Below are 21,609 nucleotides of genomic sequence, written 5' to 3' on the forward strand. Positions count from 1 at the left end.
GTATCTTATAGTGCCTGGCAATGTATGCAACACACGTTTTAAGTATTCAATTAGTATCTATGGTTGGTGGATAACCACAGCTATTTTAAAACAATGCACTGTGGATATATATATATATATATATATATATATATATATATATATATAAATAAATATATACTTTTTTTTAACACACTTTATGTTTTCTCATAATTTGCCTAAATAGCCTCCTATTCACCATACAACTACCAGAGTGATACATCTCTAAAAAGTAGCTCTGGGCCCATCACTCTCTTCCTCCAATGGCTCCCCAAAGCCTTTTCTTCTTTGTCTGAATGACTTCTACCAATATTTCAAAGCCCAAGTCGGCTATTCCCTTCTATGACTCCCTTAGTCCGGGTGGTACCTCTTGTACTGTGTTTTCACTACACCCAGAGTTTAGTGCTACCACAGAATTCATAATGTATCGTAACTGTCTGTGAAGTGCCTGCTTCTCAACTAGATCAGTGGTTCTCAAACATTTTGGTCCCAGAATCCTTTTTATACCCTTAAAGACTACTGAGCTCCAAAGAGCTTTTGTGTGCATGTAGTATATCAACATTTATTATTAAAAATTAAAAATGAGACTTGTGAGAGAATGAAAGTGAAAAAGGTAAATAACATCTTGATATTACTATGAAAATAGTTTGGCCTTTGCACACCTTTTAAAAGAGTCTTAAAGACCCCTGGGACCCTGAGCCACAACTCTAAAGGCTTTGCTCTAAATAGTAAGCTCCTTGAAGGCCACATCAGTCCTTTTCTTTGTAACCTCAGAACCTGAGATGGTGCAAGTAAGCAACAGATGCTTTCTGAGTGCATGAGCAAATGCACAAGTGCGTGGACGAACAAATGATTACAAATACATTCAGGCTGCCTTCTAGTCCAGTCGTTGAGAATTTCCAAAGTATGAATCTACACACAATTCAAAAAGGAACCAGAACAGTTTAGAGACAGTAATTAAATATCAATTACCATCCATCTGAATGAGCAGCTCAGACTTGACCCTGCGACTTGCCTCATGCTCATCAGAGGTCCCTCTTCGACTGCAGATAGAATCTATCTCATCAATGAAGATGGTGGTGGGGGCATAAAACCTAGCCTTTGTGAAAACAGTTTAAAGACATCATTTAGTGACCTCCTGAAATAATCTGAAGTTTTTAAAAGACATTTCCTCCGACCAAAACAATGGTGAAAAAGCGCAGAAATTTCTCACTGCTTTAATGCCATCACTTGCTTATAGACAGAGGTTAAATTAATCAATCATATCAGACACAGGAAAATTTCTAAACATAAAAGATAAGTTATATGGTTGGTGAAGTCAGGTGACAGATACACGAGGATCCACGGTACTGTTCTTTCTACTTTTGTGTTTGAAAATTTCCATAATACAAAAAGTTTCTAAAGATAAATCACCAATCTATCCTCAAATATGCAATCTTAAGTAACTACTGCAAACTACTTTGAAAAAGGAACAAACTTTAATGATAGATCAATTTCTAATTGATTTGCAAAATGTATGTTAAAACATACTTCTGCTCACCAGCTCATGAGAGATCCAGAAATGTCAGTCAAACCACACACATTTCCAAAGTCTCTTCTGCCCTCACTGGACGGGATGCCAAAGGGCTCTTACCGCAGAGAGGAAGGTGCGCTGAAGACACGTCAGGCACTCCACAAAACACGCCGCCCGTGTCTTATTAGCGTGTCAACAACTGTGAAACTACAAGTACACTTGCCCTTTCTTAAAAAGATCCCTGGGTGAACGGATCTAGATTAGAGGGATACCATGTGCTTACACAAACAGTGCTTTGAAATCCGAATATAACATCACTCACCATTTCAAACAACAGACGAACTAACTTCTCAGATTCCCCTCTGTACTTCGATGTCAGCGTGGAAGAGGAGACGTTGAAGAATGTTGTGCCACACTCAGTGGCGACAGCTTTAGCCAGCATGGTCTTTCCAGTGCCTGGGGGCCCGGCCATCAGCACACCCTGAAATTCCAAAGGACACACAAAATGATTTACCAGATTAAAGTGCTTTCTTATAAAATATCAGCAACTATTAATGTACACAAAACTCTTCCCATCAAAAGATAAGCTCAACTGTCACCGTAAAATCATGGTGCATTTGGCACGAATATCGTTTCACAGAAAAAACAAAAATGAAGAATGATTTCTCAAAATGTCTCAAATCAGAGGTACTCAGAGATGGGCTAACAAAGGGCCTAGACAACAAGGAATCTCCTGGCACATTTAGAAAGGACCCACCGAGTTTACTGAACCTGGCAGAAGACAAATATGTGTGGTCTTGAGCACCGCTTAAGAGTGACTGCTCTGTTTCAGCAATGAAAAGAAGATGACATTTTCTACCACATGGAGCAGAATTATATATCCCTCGCCCTCCTAAGGTACAAAAGCTATCTTCAACAACACACTTACAATGTACACTTTTAATCAGAAATAAAGATCCATTCATCAGTTAATAAATAAGGTAGCTAAAATCTAGTGGTGATTCAAACATAATCAAATTAGCTAGCCTTTTATCAGTTTAACTGTGCTAGGCAGTTAAGAGTTTACATAAAATAGTGTTAGTAATGAAAAAGTCACTAAATATAACATAGACTAAAATATAAATTTTAGTTACTTCTCACCTTTGAAACGAACAGAAAAATGTTCCATAAAAATGAATCAATGAGGAGTAAAAATTATCCAAGAATACCAATCCTCTAGTCTTGAAGACTAACGGATTTTTAAATACATATTATTTTCTTCTAACACTTTTAATGAGAGTTCAGATATATAGTTAACACTACATTTCCTTTGCATAATAGTTCATGATCTTAAGAGGAATTTGGAGCCATTTGTTAATTTAATTCAATAAGCTTTTGGGGATTTAAACTTTGAAAACTATGTGCATATCAGAGTTTCATAAACTCTAAATTCAGAAACTGTCCAAATGCTCTTCTAGCTATAGAATTTTGATACCCAGGACAACCAGGGATCACTAGGATTTGAAACACTAGTTTTACAAGAAAAATTTGTGCTTTGCAAGAAGCCTTTATACATGAGATTGATATTTTGAAAACTGTAAAGACAACTAATGGTATTGGCACAGCTATAGAAAAGTTCCTATTTCTCTTTCCACCATCCCCTCTCAATGCCCCCTCAGTTCCCGTAATGTCATTAACGTGGTCACGTCCATCTCAGTTCCCATAATGTCATTAACGTGGTCACGTCCAGCAGGAGATAAATTCCAGGGTTAGCATCTGTGTGCAGACACAGCTCATAGATACAGTACAGCGTTTATAAATTTCCCCTCCTCATGACATTACCCTGTCAATTATCTCCTCTATTTCCTGTATCTCCTCCTGTGTTGGCTCTATTTATTTTAAAAATAAAATCCTTCACTTGACCCTACAAATCCTCTGGCTACTATCTACCTCTTCCTTCCCCTTCCCAGCCAACCTTCTTAAAGAAACGGTTTACGTTTACTATTTGTTCTTCACAAGCTACAGTCTGACTTCTGCCACTACTCCTTCACTAAAAATACCTAATTTACTAATCCAATGGTCACTTCTCTTTCCTTTTCTGTTTTGAGTTTTACGTATTTTTTTTTGGCTGCGCCACTGCGCAGTACGCGGGATCCTAGTTCCCTGACCAGGGATCGAACCCGCACCCACCGATTGGAAGCACGGAGTCTTAACCACTGGATCTCCAGGGAAGTCCCAACCAATGGTCACTTTTCAACTCACAGCTTCTTTCCATCTCTCGGACCTTTGATGGTGCCGATACCTGGTGTTCATTCCCTCCTCCCTGAAACCCTTTCTCCCTAGGTTGGTTCTATGACACGGTTCTTTCCTGACGCTTCTCCTACTCATGACCATCTTCAGTGGCTTTCAGGTCTCCTCTTCCCCCTGCCCTTTACATTCCCAAAGCAATTCTAAATCTTCTGCTCTTTTGAAAACCCTTTATAAAACCCCTTGAACAATTTCATCCATACCCAAATTATCAACCACCACTTATATCTCAAAATTTTAATTTAAACTTAAACTCTAGCCCAAGCTCCAGACCTCTATTTCCAATTACCCACTGAGTTTTCACCGAAATATATTTTGTTTCTATTTAAACCTGCTCCTCTCCTCAATTTCCAGTATCAGTTCACTGTATCCTGTTTAATGAAGAATTTGGCTGCCCTTTTCCCTAGTTCCTGGGAGGCAGACTCTAAACCTTTGGAATTTCCCAAGTGATAGGAGTGCCTTTGTTGTTCATGTTGGGCCCTGAAATTTTAGGCTAATGAGGTGGCTCATGGTGGGTCCCTATATAGATTATGCTAATGAGATGACTCAGGATGGGGGCTGGCCTTGCCCGAAAAACCAACCATGTGATTAGCAGGCTGGGGCTTTGAGCCATGTGATATCAATCAGACCTCTGGGGAGAGAAGGGAGACTGGAGATTGAGACATATGGGCAACAATTCAATCGATTATGACTATGCAGCGAAACCTCAGTAAAAACTCTGGACACTGAAGCCTGAGTGAGCCTCCCTGTTGGCAGTGCTGTACGCACTGTCACACATCCACGCGCTAGCTAGGCGCGTAAAGCATCCTGCTTGCAAGGGAAAGGACAACAGAAGCTACACTTTCAGCATCCTCCCAGATCTCACCCTACGCATTTCTTCCTTTGGCTAGTCCTGATTTGCCTCCTTTTGCTGTAACAAAAACCACAATCGGAAGTACAATGCTTTCCTAAGTTCTGTGAGTCATTCTAGAGAATTAGCAAACCTGAGGGTGCAGTGAGAACCCCCAAATTTACAGCCAGCTGTCACAGTGAGGGTGACCTGGGGACCCCCAAATTTGTGGTTGGCATCTGAAGTGAGGGCAGTCTTGTGGAAAACTAACCTCAACCTGTGAAGTTTGGTCCAATTTTGGGTAGTTGGTATCTGAGCAACTGCATACTCCTTCAATTCAAGCCTGGAATCTAAGAGTCATACAACTTGTTCCTCTCCCTACCCCTATAAACCATCACGTCATAATGTTATCACTTATACCTTTTAAATATCTCTCACAAATCCACTCATTCTTCATTGGCCAAATAACGAATGCCTTTGTCCAGGTCCTCATCGTTTGGCTAGACTATTGCAACAGCCTCCTGACCAGACTCCTCTCTGTATCCATCTACGCCCATCTCCAATCCAGCCTGCATACTGCTGCCAAGGTGATCATCATACATTTGCAAATTACCCTCTTGCTAAAAGTTTACAGGGCTCGTCATGATACATAGGTTATACCTACCATTCTAGCTGTTTTAAAACTCCTTTAAATACCTATTTTATCAAGGCCTTATTATTTATTTTAAACATTGTTTTTAAAGTTATAATAAAGGGGAAATTTATGGTAATATGGTCCCCAAATTAGGTAAATCTATAACAAACAGTCTATAAAAGTTTTTAAGTTGTGGGAGGCAATCAAAATGCCATGGGTGTTCCAAGCCATTTATGTAAACGCACAATTTCTCCTCCTCTCTACTTTCAGGCACATCGAACAAGGAAGAGGTACTGTGAAGGTAAACGACCTTCCCAGCTAATTCAGAAGGGCAAAGTAAGATCATGCTTTTATTTCACTCTACCAGTCAGAGTAAAGAAAGACTCTGCCTATGGCTAAGACCAAAAAAAGTTCCAGGCAGCAGCTGTTGGAAGGGTTTTTAATATGTTAAAATGAAAACACTGAACTTAGGAGGAACTAGTCCTGGGCAAGCTAGAAAGATATAAACATTCTGATTACATCTGAGAATTACACCAAGCCTAGATGAAGTGATCAAACTAATTAATTACTGAGAAATATGCCAGTTTTTAAAAAGATAATTTGATCAAACACTTATTCTATGACTATGCACTATTACTATTTAATTTGCTTGCTAACTTTTTATTTACAAAAACAGACATCTAGCAAATTCTTAAAACTCATCTCTAGCTCAGCGCCCCTGAGGGAAGTGACTTTAAAGACTACAGTTCCAACACTCCAGGCCCCTCTCCCGCCAGGCAGAGGCAGCATATCTCAACTACAAATCCAAATCCAGGTATCTGAGGTATGCCCAACCTCCCCCAACCTTTACAAACTGTGTTAATAAATACACAAAGAAACTACAGTGCTGGCTTTCTTTACCATGCAAGCAGCAGTTTTATACTTATATTATTTCAATAAATTCTCACCTTCCATGGCCTTCTAATCCCTTTGAAAAAGTCAGGCATCCACATGGGAAGAACAACAGCTTCCCTTAGCAACCTTTTAGCTTCTTCCAGATCTGCTATGTCATCCCTTTGTAAGAAGAGCAAAGTTTCATGCTTATTCAGGGACACCTTTGATTTATGATCAATACTAATTGTTTTAATTATTTTTAATTATGAAATTTTTCTTACATTAAGAACATTATTCTAATTTTTACTGTATAAAATGATCAGTGAAAACATATTGCAATTATAAATTAGGACATGTTATTCAATTAACAACCTTTGTCAGTTATGTCAACATCAAATTAGTATGAAAATGTCTTGGTTATATTCTGGAAGAAGAACTGTCCTACCAATTCTGCACACTCATATTACGGATGAAGTCATAATCAGGAGATGAATGGATAACAAGACAAGACTCACACCAAGCCAACCTACAATTTGTTTTCTCCACTACTGTAATTCAAGAACTTAACAGACTAACCAGTGAATGCTAGGATTCCTAGAGATGATGTCTCTCTCAAGGGCTTCCACCAGATCCTTATCATATGCAGCACCATCAAATTTGGGAATTTCACCATCACTTGCACCGTCTTGCATATTTTTCCTTCCCTGGGGACAGGTACAAAAAAATGCTGATCAATAACAAGATAATTTTAATTAACATCATTAAGCTTGCAAAATATTGCAATGTAACCATTTTAAATGGCTTACTATTTTTTTAAATACTGTTTGCTAATTACCCAAATGCCATCCTCCCCTATTTAATTCATCAGAAATAGATGAACTGGCCAACTTTATTAGACACTTCAAATTTACATTCTTGAGGGGACAGTTGCACGTAAGACTGAAATGAGCTAGGTACCTCTAAATTTGTGGATGCAAGGGATTTCTACCACCACTGAAAAATACTTGAGTATTAACACAGAGGAAGAAAAGAAATCAACTGAAAACCTACTGCATGGCAAGAAATCTCACATATATTATCTCATTTAATACAACTACCCTACAAGGTAGGTATTATAACCCTATTTTTACAGATAAGGAACTGGGACTCAGAAAGTTAAGTAACTTAAGTTCACAATTATTAAATGTCAGAGTACAGATTTTAACTCAGATCTTCCTGACTCCCCAGATCCATGCTTTTTCACAGCATCAGACCACCTCATGCCTGGCTGAGTCGGCTTAAAGCTTAAAAGCAGGTTATGGCGGAGAGGGATAAATTAAGAGGATGGGATTAGCATACACACACTACTATATATAAAATAGGTAACCAGCAAGGACCTACTGTAGAGCACTATACAGTACTATACTCAATATTTTGTAATAACCTATAAGGAAAAAGAATCTGGAAAAAAAAAAATACATATATATATATATATAAAATGTGTATAACTGAATCACTGTGCTGTACACCTGAAACTAACACATTATAAATCAACTATACTTCATTAAAAAAAACAAAAGACTAGGTTATGTATGGCAGAACTATCCTCCTAAGCATCCAAGAAAGAGGCTGCAGATGAGGAAAGAGGTGGGACTCTGAACTGCATCTTACAAAGCCTTTTCCCTGTCACTGTAAGTACCCACTCAGGGTTGAGGGTTTCTTCCTAGTAAGGTCCTTGGACCACATCATAAAGTCACTGTAATTACAACGATAAAAGGACCTTTTAAAATAGTATCATTAGGACCATTAAAGCAATACACTTTACCCCAAATTCTTTATTTAATAATATAGTAGCTTTAAAAAAGAATTATATGCTATGGAGTTCTGCCAAGATTTACTCGGCTCCGAAGAGCTTTAAATGAAACATGCTCAGCTGCCAGAGATAGTTCAACCACTGGAACTACTTCAGCAGACAGAGCCAAGCACCTCCCCAGAGCTTCAGCTCCACAGTTACTGTTAATGTAAAAATGAAAGGAAATATGGTCCAAAAATGAGTCAGTTTCCTAAGCTTCAATCTGAAGAGAAAGAAGAGGATGAACCTCTCCTACCACACTCCATCTGAGATAAACCATAAACTAGATCCTAAGTGCTGAGAGAAGCCTAAATGGCTCCCTTTGGGCAAACACTCTAGCTCTTTAAGCCACTAGGTAAATGACCAAACAGTACTCTGGTGACTTGACCCCAAAATGAATAATTTACTGTCTCTGGGTAGCATGGCAACAGTATTAAGCTAAGTTTTCAGAAAGATTCTTGTATTTCACATGACAGATCCCAATACTGACACTTAAAAGGAATAAATTTCTGGCATGCCTACACAACAAAAATAACATCAACAAATTTAAAACAAGCACGGCCTAGAATCACATTTTATAATAATGATAGGCCAAGGCTAGTCACATTCAAACAAATCACTGGGAACACTATGTAATCATTTTAAAACTCTTCTGGAAATAAATCAACCAAAGAATGCAACAGACACTGATATATCTGGGACTTAACAAGCTTTGACATGACTGTAACTTTATTTTATTTATTTATTTATTTTTGGCTGCGTTGGGTCTTCACTGCTGTGCATGGGCTTTCTCTAGTTGCGGCGAGCGGGGGCTACTCTTCATTGCAATGCACGGGCTTCTCATTGCAGTGGCTTCTCTTGTTGAGAAGCACGGGCTCTAGGCACGTGGGCTTCAGCAGTTGTGGCACACGGGCTCAGTAGTTGTGGCTCACGGGCTCAGTAGTTGAGGCACACGGGCTTAGTCGCTCCTTGGCATGTGGGATCTTCCTGGCCCAAGGATCAAACCCGTGTCCCCTGCATTGGCAGACGGATTCTTAACCACTGCATCACCAGGGAAGTCCTGACATGGTTATTTTAGACTTACCAAAAAATTAGTATTAAAAAATATAGGCAGAGTCATTTTAATATGAATGTCCAAGTGGTGGGGGAGGATTTGATAAACACTACCAAGGGAAAGGAAAAGCTGCACACTTATCTGGAAGTAATAGGAATCATAGGATTTTAAGAACAATAAATATGTGACCATCTATGTCCAACACATTCAGTTTCAGATCAGTGAATGAAAATACATTATCTGCCCTCACTGAGCATCCAGTCTTGTGGTGGAAACAATTAACAAGTAAACAAACCCAAAACGTACATAACTACAAATTATTAAGTGCTGTGAAAAAACTGAATGGTCACTATAGCTAAAAGGTATTGAGCAAAAAGAATAGGTTGGAGAGACGATCAGAGGCCAGCTCACTGGGCCCCTATAGGCCGTGGGGAGGAATTTAGATTTTATTCTAAGTACATGGGGAAATTTTTGAAATGTGCTAAGCAGGGAATGACAGGATCTGATTTACATTTTTAAATGACCCTGCTAGCTGCGAAATGGAAAAAGGATGGGCCGGAGGGAGAAGGAGAAGCAGAAAAACAAAGGCCTATTGCAGTAGTCAAGGTCAAGGCTCTCAATTCACAGAAGAGGATACGTGTATAAAGCTAGTCAAAAAAAAAAAAAAAAAGGTTCTGAAGAACCTAGGGGCAGGACAGGAATAAAGACACAGACTTCGGGTAGACTTGAGGACATGGGGAGGGGGAAGGTAAGCTGGGACGAAGTGAGAGAATGGCATGGACTTATATACACTACCAAATGTAAAATAGATAGCTAGAGGGAAGCAGCCACATAGCACAGGGAGATCAGCTCGGTGCTTTGTGACCACCTAGAGGGGTGGGATAGGGAGGGTGGGAGGGAGACCCAAGAGGGAGGAGGTATGGGGATATATGTATATGTATAGCTGATTCAGTTTGTTATACAGCAGAAACTAACACAACATTGTAAAGCAATTATATGCTAATAAAGATGTTAAAAAAAAGAAGCTAGTCAAAGGACTTGCCCCAGCACCCAAAGTTTCTCAATGGTAGAAATGAGACCTGAATATAAAATAAGTACTACAAAGAAGATTCTAGAACTTTTTCAAACCAAAATGGTGAGGTTACTAAACAACAAATTAAGGAAACTAAAAATAAATAATTTATTTGGTTATATTGGGAAATCAACAAAATGGGTGACAATTATCCTTTTTAACAAATACTCAGATAAATTAAAATAAGGATATCAAATATAAGTTAGTAGCTCTGGTTTCAGTTAACCAACTAGATTAACTACAACACCTAAAAGAAGTTTAGTTTTCAGGCAATAAAGCTAACCTCACCCAAGATATTATTACCTGTACAGTTTATAATAATAATAATAGCTGCAACATCACTGAAATGATCTTAGAAATCTTTGCTTAAATTTTCACATTAATTAATTAGCAAAAATTTGATTATTAGCATGAAGGCTGATATACTTTTTCTCATTAAAGTAAAGTATTTTAGCTTCTTTTTACGAGTGTCTAAATTACCCATATCAAAAAGTTTGGGGCTTCCCTGGTGGCGCAGTGGTTGAGAGTCTGCCTGCCAATGCAGGGGACACGGGTTCGAGCCCTGGTCTGGGAAGATCCCACATGCCGCGGAGCAACTGGGCACGTGAGCCACAACTACTGAGCCCGCGCGTCTGGAGCCTGTGCTCCGCAACAAGAGAGGCCGCGACAGTGAGAGGCCCGTGCACCGTGATGAAGAGTGGCCCCCGCTTGCCGCAACTAGAGAAAGCCCTCGCACAGAAACGAAGACCCAACACAGACAAAAATAAAATAAATAAATAAATAAAAATTAAAAAAAAAAAAGTTTGTTTATGATCTTTCATTAGTATTCTATTTGAGGAAGATGAGGCTAAAATTAGTGACCAACTCAACATTATAGAGTTAATTAATGACACAGATTGGCCTAAAATGCAAATAATAGTTTTTATATTTCACTGTGTGCCATCTAAGAGAAACATGCTCAGTTACTAGCTCTGGGTCTTACATTTTAAGAAAAATGTTGACAAATAAATTATAACGAGAGAAGAGTGATAAAGGGTTCAAAACCCATGTCATATGGAGGAGGATCAGGGACCCTAGAGACATTTAAGCTGAAGAAGAAAATGTTAACGGAGCAACAAAACCAACTGACCTCCTTACCTGTATGTACTCTGTATTACTCCAAAGGAAAGAACCAGGACCAGTACAAAGTGACAGAAGAGGTAAATTTCAGATCGACAAAAGAAAGAATTTTCTAACAATGAGTCCATCCATCGGGGGAGTCATCTCTCTTGTAGGTAGTGAGCTACCCGACGTTAGAATCACTGGCTAATTAGTAATAAAAACCACCGGCCCCCAATCACAGGGATGTCTGAGCTAAATTATAGCTGACCTTTGGTTCTTTGGGTAAAGCCACTGCCTCTCACTTGCCCACTTATTCATCTGTTTCCTGAGTTCAACAGCCCAAGGCAAGTGCAAAATTGCTTGGAAATCTCACTGTTTCTCTTTTTTTTTTTTTTTTACGTTATCTTTATTCTGTATCATACCTGTGTTAGTTCCCCACTGTCATGTTACCTTTACAGCTAACACGCGTTTACAGCTTGCTATATGCCAGGCACTGTTCTAAGCACTTGACATAACAATCTTAAAGGTCCTATGAGTTAGGTACTCGTATTATTTTTACCTCATAGATGAGAAAACTGAGGCACCAAGAGCTTGAGTAAATTGTCCAAGGACACACAGCTAGATCCTAGGCAGTCTGGCTCCAGAACCAGTGCTTTCAACCCCTTTGTACACTATGGCATAAGGCTGCACACTTTGCGCTACTCCTACCCCAGTGTGAGAAGCAAACACAGGAAAAGTTAGACAAGATCTCTAAACTGATATTTTAGAGATAAGACTTTATTATTTACAAGGGAAAGTACGTTGATAAATGCAAAATGCTTACTAATTTCAGTGTCATGCCTTGCATTAGAGTGTTAATACAAAATACATTTAAGTTGAAATAATGAATCAATAGCATTCTGCTTACTTATCAATAAATGCATTCTTGCAGCAATATTTATGAATACTTACTCTGTACCAGGCACTATTCTAGGTACTGGGAAATAGCAGTGATCTAAGCAGACAAAAATCCTGCCCTCAGAGGCATACACTCACATTAGGGGACACAATATACAAACAAGTAAAACACAGTAAAACATTCAGGGACAGAACAGCAAGTAACTACTTTACTATAATCTAATGTAATAAAATTTAAAAAAATAAAAATAAAAGCAAAAACCAACACTATTAATCAGCTGCCAAGAGAGAAAAAATCTGTGGAGTGATTTAATATCCAAAGGACAGAACAGGATATTTCTTAAAAACAAGTCACTGATAATACGAATGGCCAATAAACATATGAAAGAACTTTTAACCTCAGAAGTTATCAGATAAGTACACCACACATGGTAGATATGCTGGTAAAATCACAACGAGATTCACCCACAAGAGACAGACAATATCAAGTGTTGGCGAGGATGTGGAGCAACTAGAACTTTCGTGCTCTGCAGGCAGACGTGGAAATTGGTATAATCACTTTGGAAAACTATTTGGTGTTACCTACTAAAGTTTAACAGATGCATATCCTATGGCCCATCAATTCCACTCCTAGGTATATGCTCACTAGAAAGGTATATATGCTCACATATATACCAAAGGATAAGTATAAAACTATCCAAGGTAGCATTATTAATAATAGTTTCAAACTGAAAGCAATCCAAAAGTTCACTAATAGTAAAACAGATTCAACTTGGTATAATACTGTATATTAATGAAAATAAACAAACTTCAGATATATGCAACAGGATGGCAAAATCTCACCAACGTATGTTGAGCAAAAAGAGCCAGACGAAAAAAGAATACTTACTGTACGTAAAGTTTCAAAAAAGGTATAACTAATTTATGGTATTAGAAATCAGAATAATGGTTATCTTTGGAAACAAAGTGGCAGAATAGTGGTTACTTTTGAGAAAGAAGTGTCAGGGATCAGAAGGGATCCTGAGTATGGCTTCTGAGGTGCTAAATGTTCTATTCTTGACCCCTGAGTGATAGTTACATGGATTACATGGTAGTTACAGAGGTTAAATGCAGTCAGCCGAAGCAGACTCTTACTGGTTTGTAAGAGCCAATTATTAAATTTTCAGGAATTTTTCTATAAAAAACAGCCATTGATAAAAATTAAATTACACAAACAGAATAAATTATATTAAAAACAAAAGTGGTAATTACTCAAAACTCCGCACTTCTAACTATTTAACTATTACCTATGCACTTAGGGTTACTTAAGTCTACTGTGTCTACACTATAGAATGGCAGGCTACTACCCATCTTATCTTGACTCTGAGTTCAGTGACCTCATGTTGGTAGCTTGAAATCCATCATAGTGAAAGTATTTATACCAGAGAAACCAGCAAATGCTACAAAACAGGGCTTGATTTCTTGTTTTGTTAACTGTCTAGACTTAAAGTAATGGGGAAAATATTACATTTAAAAGTGTGTCATTTCTATAGTTGTTACAATGTAAATAGCACAAAAAATGAAGGAAATAATTTTCCAGTATTTGAAAACCATGATCTGATTCATCAAAGTTGCTCAAGTGATTGATCAATGAGTGAAGTTCCCACATATGTTTCTGTTGTTTCACTTTCATGTGACTCATTAATAAAAACAAAATATCAACCAATATCCTAACAGAACTACATTCCTAATCATCTGTCAACTGCAACCATAGGTTTGCAAGAGTTAAGCAAAAAGCAGCAAAGGCATTCTGTGAGGGTCCATTGGCTCTATAAAGTTTGCACTAAAGAGTACTGTATATTTTATTATTTGTAATACATCCTTTATATCAGTCAGATTTATAATAAATTTGTGTGTAAATATGTACGTGTTTATATACACATACATTTTTTTTTTCTTCAGAAAACTAGTTATTAAACATTTACCAGTACACTGCTGGTGAGACGATCATCATTCATCAAATATACCCTTATAATGTATACACTTTTCTTCAATAAAAAGATTTTTTTTTAAAGTCACTGTTTACTTGTATAACCACCGATCAACAGTTCTCAAAAGAATACTCCAACCCAGTTTACAATGTCTCTCCATATCAGACATCCCTACATTTAATCAGAGAAGGAAAATATTCAAAAAAATGGCCAGTTGTTATAATTCAATGAAATGAAGTCCTTTAATAGCTTTAAATGAAGTCTCTGAAGCTGATTTACCATACTTTAATCTTAATTCTACCTAAAAGCACACACAGCTTTAATCATGAGATCATAATGGAAGCACTGCTCATTTCACTAAGAGTTAATTAACCATAAAGCCATAGTCTTATAAATCCTTGAGAATCAGAATTTTATTAATTAAATTTATTTTTGGTTTATAATACAAAAACATCTATTCTGCTACCTAATAGTTTACTTTTAGACTATCCTTTTTAAATTAAAAAATGCATTTGCTATTTCTATGTATATTTCTACACTGACTCTAGACTTAGAGAGTAAAATAAAAATAACCATTTTTCTCAGGTACATTCAAATAAGACTAAAAAATATGGCTGTAAAGTTTAATTTATTCATCTGATTCCCTCTCATCAATAACAATCAACTTGAGGCCAGGAGTCACATATTAAAGTTTGCCTTCCTAGTACCTAGAAGTATGACTAACACAAAGTATGCACTTAATAAAGGTACATTAAGTAAATGGCGTAACAAACTGGCCTCATGATGACTCTGTACCTCAAGGGAAAAAACTGTAAGGCTTGAATAACAGATCACTATACACAGTGACTGTTATTTATTGAAAAATAGCATTTTTAAGATTGGACCTAACTTGAAGCCTGTTAGCAGTTTAAAAAAAAAAAAGAAGAAAAAGATTTAATCACTCTCAGAAAGTGAACTGGTACTCTTAAAACAAATAGATATTTGTGATACATTAAAATAAGACAGCAAGCATTTTCAAATAAGAGGCTGCATAGCATAATGGTTAAAAGCTCAGGTTATCAGAGTTCAAATCCTAGTTCCACCACCTACTTGCAGTTGTAACTTCAGTGTCTCAATTTCTTCATACACAGTACAGGGAAAATAACACTGAGTCCACAGGAATTTGTAGGGAGGACTGGTACAGGTTAAGAATGCTCAAGGCAGAGTGAGACCTGTTACTACTGCTTTTATTACTAGCTGCTTCCTCATACAGCTCACAAGACTAAACTAAGAATCCAAAGATACTGAGAGTCTTAAGCAAAACATGTAATTTCTCCTGTCCTCTCTTTTTTTTAACATCTATAAAGTTAAGTGGCTAGAGCAGAAAAGCAGCTTTCAAACTTCTGACCATGACACAAAGTAATAAATTCATCTTAGATCATGAGCTAGTGTATACAAATATATAACTAAATTTTTACATACTTATATAACAAATTTTTTTCTCAAAATAATACTGTCCTTATAATGGGCAATGCAGTCTGAATTTTCTAGTCTATTTCATTTTTTTTTAAGCTGGTTGCAACACACAAAACTGATTTTAAAAAACCAACAACACTGAGGACCCTTCAGTACTCGATTTCAAATTAGCTTTCAATGGCAATGGATATCTGTCAGTTTCATCTAAACTGCCTCAAACCCTATCACCGCTTCCAGTGAGTTTAAGGACTCCAGTGTTCTAATGAATATCTGAGTGCTTACGATGATCATAACTGAACCAAGCACACCTTTCATATTCTAATGAAGTTTCTATGAGTTTGTTGTTTTTTTTAACTGTAATCCCTTTTGTTTCCAGAGTGACTCAGAAAGTCTCTTTTATCTTCAAACAACTGTTCTTTTTCTTTTATTAAAAGGCTTATTTTCCAGTGACATTCCGAGTACTTACATGTGAATGAAGAACAACTAAGATTTAGAAAATTATTTGGAACTTTTTAAGTAAAAGGCTATTTACAATATCCAGAGAAATTTATCTGACATTCAACAAATGCTGCCTGGTTGTTTCGTTCTTTGCTTAAGAATCACATTTTAAAATCAACATTTATTTAATTTTTCTGGAATTCTTTTCAAATCCAACCAGACTTTTAATCTAGTTTGGTAGGGATACTACCAATATGAAAAATACTAAAATAAAGAAGAAAAAGATCTGTGATTCACAAAGCTCCATTCCTTACTCTATGACTTTGGTCATAAGATACTTTAGCTCTATCTCAGTTTCTTCATTTGTAAAAATGGGGATAAAATGACTGCCTACTACTTGGGATTATTTCATAAATTATTGTGTAATCACTCCAAATGGTACCTAGCAGGGAAGCATCCAATAAACCATGACCAAGATTCTTCTCTTGTGTTATGTGAAGTTAAGATAAAGACTGAAAGTTCCTTACCTGGTTCTAAAAGTTTACCTAAAAGCTACTAGCAGAGTGATGGGTGGACTTCAGTCACTACTTTATTCTCTAAAATGCAAACCAAGGTTAGCAACACAAAAATGAAGAACAGAGGAAGAAACAAAGATGACATATAAGATACAGATTTTTAAGTATCCATTATGTGGCTTTTGATAATGGGGAGAACCAGTTCAATTTCATCAGCAGGAAAATTTGTTTATATATTAGTACCCCTCACTGATCCCAAAAGGATATGAAATGGAATCACTTACTGTTTTACGACATAATAGCTCGAACAAATTACAAACATAAAAAAATCTAATTCATTTTCAGTGTCCTAGTGAGGTAGAGAGAATATGTCTTTGGCTCTATCTCATGAATAGAGATATTCAGAAAACATCAGTTTTAGTCCATTATGGACTAAAAAACCACAAGGTGTAGGAAGTTGGTCTGTGTAGAGTCCTTACCACTGACTGAAATCATATATAGTAAAAATATTCAAATATAGTATGTAATTTTTAAGGATAACCACTTGCTATTAGTTATAAGCTGTATTTTCACGATAAATATCACGGCATAAATGTGATGACATATAGAACCCTTAGCTAGGAAAATAAAACTTCTTTGTGGCAATTCAATAACATCCTCATTCACTTATGACATCAGAAAGGAAACAGGAAATGCTATCACTAAAAATTTATTTTTGTCTTTTCATTAAAATTAAGGCTAAGAGAAATGTCAGGTCATCCTGGCTCCTTACTATGAAAAATTATTTTCAGCACATTTTCCTAAAGTCCATTTTAAGGACAGCACAGAATTTCTACCCAGTATTATGTTTATTCACCAATCAATTTCTCAGGTAAAGTAAATGTACATACTGAACCCTAACCAAAGGAAATTTTCTCATTAAGAAAAAAAATCTTGTTTTGCTCTAAAATTTAAAGATAAATCAAAGTTTTAAAAAATTTTAGCAATAGTAAAGCATATCTATCATCTTATTCTGTGAACACTGCAGACACATCAACTTCCTTATAAATCTTTCCCCTACAATTATGTTTTCATTTTAATTCAGAATACTAGTTAAAATATTTTTTAAGTTTTAAAACTTTATTTTGAATATCTCTATAAAAGCTCAGGACTTCCCTGGCGGTCCAGTGGTTAGGACTCTGCACTTCCACTGCAGGGGGCATGGGCTTGATCCCTGGTCGGGGAACTAAAATCTGGCCAAAAAAAAGCTCCATTTTAGAGGGCAGACAGCAGGAGCAAGAACTACAATCCTGCAGCCTGTGGAACAAAAAGCACATTCACAGAAAGATAGACAAAATGAAAAGGCAGAGGGCTATGTACCAGATGAAGGAACAAGATAAAACCCCAGAAAAACAACTAAATGAAGTGGAGATAGGCAACCTTCCAGAAAAAGAATTCAGAAAAATGATAGTGAAGATGATCCAGGACCTCGGAAAAAGAATGGAGGCAAAGATCGAGAAGATGCAAGAAATGTTTAACAAAGACCTAGAAGAATTAAAGAACAAACAAACAGAGATGAACAATACAATAACTGAAATGAAAACTACACTAGAAGGAATCAATAGCAGAATAACTGAGGCAGAAGAACGGATAAGTGACCTGGAAGACAGAATGGTGGAATTCACTGTTGCAGAACAGAATAAAGAAAAAAGAATGAAAAGAAATGAAGACAGCCTAAGAGACCTCTGGGACAACATTAAATGCAACAACGTTCGCATTATACAGGTCCCAGAAGGAGAAGAGAGAGAGAAAGGACCCAAGAAAATATTTGAAGAGATTATAGTCGAAAACTTCCCCAACATGGGTAAGGAAATAGCCACCCAAGTCCAGGAAGCACAGCGAGTCCCATACAGGATAAACCCAAGGAGAAACACGCCAAGACACATAGTAATCAAATTGGTAAAAATTAAAGACAAAAAAAAATTATTGAAAGCAGCAAGGGAAAAACGACAAATAACATACAAGGGAACTCCCATAAGGTTAAGAGCTGATTTCTCAGCAGAAACTCTACAAGCCAGAAGGGAGTGGCATGATATACTTAAAGGGATGAAAGGGAAGAACCTACAACCAAGATTACTCTACCCGGCAAGGATCTCATTCAGATTCGATGGAGAAATCAAAAGCTTTACAGACAAGCAAAGGCTAAGAGAATTCAGCACCACCAAACCACCTCTACAACAAATGCTAAAGGAACTTCTCAAAGTGGGAAACACAAGAGAAGAAAAGGACCTACAAAAACAAACCCAAAACATTTAAGAAAATGGTCATAGGAACATACATATCGATAATTACCTTAAACGTGAATGGATTAAATGCTCCAACCAAAAGACACAGGCTTGCTGAATGGATACAAAAACAAGATCCATATATATGCTGTCTACAAGAGACCACTTCAGACCTAGGGACACATACAGACTGAAAGTGAGGGGATGGAAAAAGATATTCCATGCAAATAGAAATCTAAAGAAAGCTGGAGTAGCAATACTCATATCAGATAAAATAGACTTTAAAATAAAGAATGTTACAAAAGACAAGGAAGGACACTACATAATGATCAAGGGATCATTCCAAGAAGAAGATATAACAATTATAAATATGTATGCACCCAACATAGGAGCACCTCAATACATAAGGCAACTGCTAGCAGCTATAAAAGAGGAAATTGACAGTAACACAATAATAGTGGGGGACTTTAACACCTCACTTACACCAATGGACAGATCATCCAAAATGAAAATAAATAAGGAAACAGAAGCTTTAAATGACACAATAGACCAGATAGATTTAATTGATACTTATAGGACATTCCATCCAAAAACAGCAGATTACACTTTCTTCTCAAGTGCGCATGGAACATTCTCCAGGATAGATCACATCTTGGGCCACAAATCAAGCCTCAGTAAATTTAAGAAAACTGAAATCATATCAAGCATCTTTTCTGACCACAACGCTATGAGATTAGAAATGAATTACAGGGAAATAAATGTAAAAAACACATACACATGGAGGCTAAACAATATGTTCCTAAATAACCAAGAGACCACTTAAGAAATCAAAGAGGAAATCAAAAAATACCTAGAGACAAATGACAATGAAAACACGATGATCCAAAACCTATGGGATGCAGCAAAAGCAGTTCTAAGAGGGAAGTTTATAGTCATACAAGCCTACCTCAAGAAACAAGAAAAATCTCAAATAAACAATCTAACCTTACACCTAAAGGAACTAGAGAAAGAAGAACAAACAAAACCCAAAGTTAGCAGAAGGAAAGAAATCATAAAGATCAGAGCAGAAATAAATGAAATAGAAACAAAGAAAACAATAGCAAAGATCAATAAAACTAAAAGCTGGTTCTTTGAGAAGATAAACAAAATTGATAAACCATTAGACAGACTCATCAAGAAAAAGAGGGAGATGACTCAAATCAATAAAATTAGAAATGAAAAAGGAGAAGTTACAACAGACACTGCAGAAATACAAAGCATCCTAAGAGACTACTACAAGCAACCCTATGCCAATAAAATGGACAACCTGGAAGAAATGGACAAATTCTTAGAAAGGTATAACCTTCCAAGACTGAACCAGGAAGAAACAGAAAATATGAACAGACCAATCACAAGTAATGAAATTGAAACTGTGATTAAGAATCTTCCAACAAACAAAAGTCCAGGACCAGATGGCTTCACAGGTGAATTCTATCAAACATTTAGAGAAGAGCTAACACCCATCCTTTTCAAACTCTTCCAAAAAATTGCAGAGGAAGGAACACTCCCAAACTCATTCTACGAGGCCACCATCACCCTGATACCAAAACCAGACAAAGATACTACAAAAAAAGAAAATTACAGACCAATATCACTGATGAATATAGATGCAAAAATCCTCAACAAAATACTAGCAAACAGAATCCAACAACACATTAAAAGGATCATACACCACGATGAAGTGGGATTTATCCCAGGGATGCAAGGATTCTTCAATATATGCAAATCAATCAATGTGATACACCATATTAACAAATTGAAGAATAAAAACCATATGATCACCTCAATAGATGCAGAAAAAGCTTTTGACAAAATTCAACACCCATTTATGATAAAAACTCTCCAGAAAATGGGCACAGAGGGAAACTACCTCAACATAATAAAGACCATATATGACAAACCCACAGCAAACATCATTCTCAATGGTGAAAAACTGAAAGCATTTCCTCTAAGATCAGGAATGAGACAAGGATGTCCATTCTCACCACTATTATTCAACATAGTTTTGGAAGTCCTAGCCACAGCAATCAGAGAAGAAAAAGAAATAAAAGGAATACAAATTGGAAAAGAAGTAAAACTGTCAGTGTTTGCAGATTACATGATACTATACATAGAGAATCCTAAAAATGCCACCAGAAAACTACTAGAGCTAATCAATGAATTTGGTAAAGTAGCAGGATACAAAATTAATGCACAAAAATCTCTTGCATTCCTCTACACTAATGATGAAAAATCTGAAAGAGACATTATGGAAACACTCCCATTTACCATTGCAATAAAAAGAATAAAATACCTAGGAATAAACCTACCTAGGGACACAAAAGACCTGTATGCAGAAAACTATAAGACACTGATGAAAGAAATTAAAGATGATACCAACAGATGGAGAGGTATACCATGTTCTTGGATTGGAAGAATCAATATTGTGAAAATGACTATACTACCCAAAGCAATCTACAGATTCAATGCAATCCCTGTCAAATTACCAATGGCATTTTTAATGGAACTAGAACAAATCATCTCAAAATTTGTATGGAGACACAAAAGACCCCGAATAGCCAAAGCAGTCTTGAGGGAAGAAAACGGAGCTGGAGGAATCAGACTCCCTGACTTCAGACTACTATACTACAAAGCTATAGTAATCAAGACAATATGGTACTGGCACAAAAACAGAAACAGAGATCAATGCAACAAGATAAAAAGCCCAGAGATAAACCCACACATGGTCAACTATGGTCAACTAATCTATGACAAAGGAGGCAAAGATATACAATGGAGAAAAGACAGTCTCTTCAATAAGTGGTGCTGGGAAAACTGGAT

The 21,609-nt window shown here is 36.8% G+C and overlaps 1 protein-coding gene across 13 annotated transcripts in view; it reads right to left on the minus strand.

Moving 5' to 3' along the window:
• KATNAL1 (katanin catalytic subunit A1 like 1) overlaps window positions 1–21,609 on the minus strand; it is a 192,223-nt gene that overhangs the window by 132,298 nt on the left and 38,316 nt on the right. For all 13 annotated transcript variants that reach the window (XR_014236887.1, XR_014236888.1, XM_082365179.1 and 10 more), the window contains exons 5-8: window positions 6,730–6,857; window positions 6,228–6,333; window positions 1,854–2,012; window positions 991–1,117 (exon numbers count right to left, since the gene is read on the minus strand). Coding sequence is in view for 11 of the 13 variants with exons in the window: in XM_082365179.1 (XP_082221305.1) it covers window positions 991–1,117; window positions 1,854–2,012; window positions 6,228–6,333; window positions 6,730–6,857 (520 nt within the window). In the remaining 2 variants the exon portion in view is untranslated. The remainder of the gene's footprint in view (window positions 1–990; window positions 1,118–1,853; window positions 2,013–6,227; window positions 6,334–6,729; window positions 6,858–21,609) is intronic.

This window comes from Balaenoptera borealis, assembly GCF_965194805.1.
Source record: "Balaenoptera borealis genome assembly, chromosome: 18".
Taxonomy (NCBI): domain Eukaryota; kingdom Metazoa; phylum Chordata; class Mammalia; order Artiodactyla; family Balaenopteridae; genus Balaenoptera; species Balaenoptera borealis.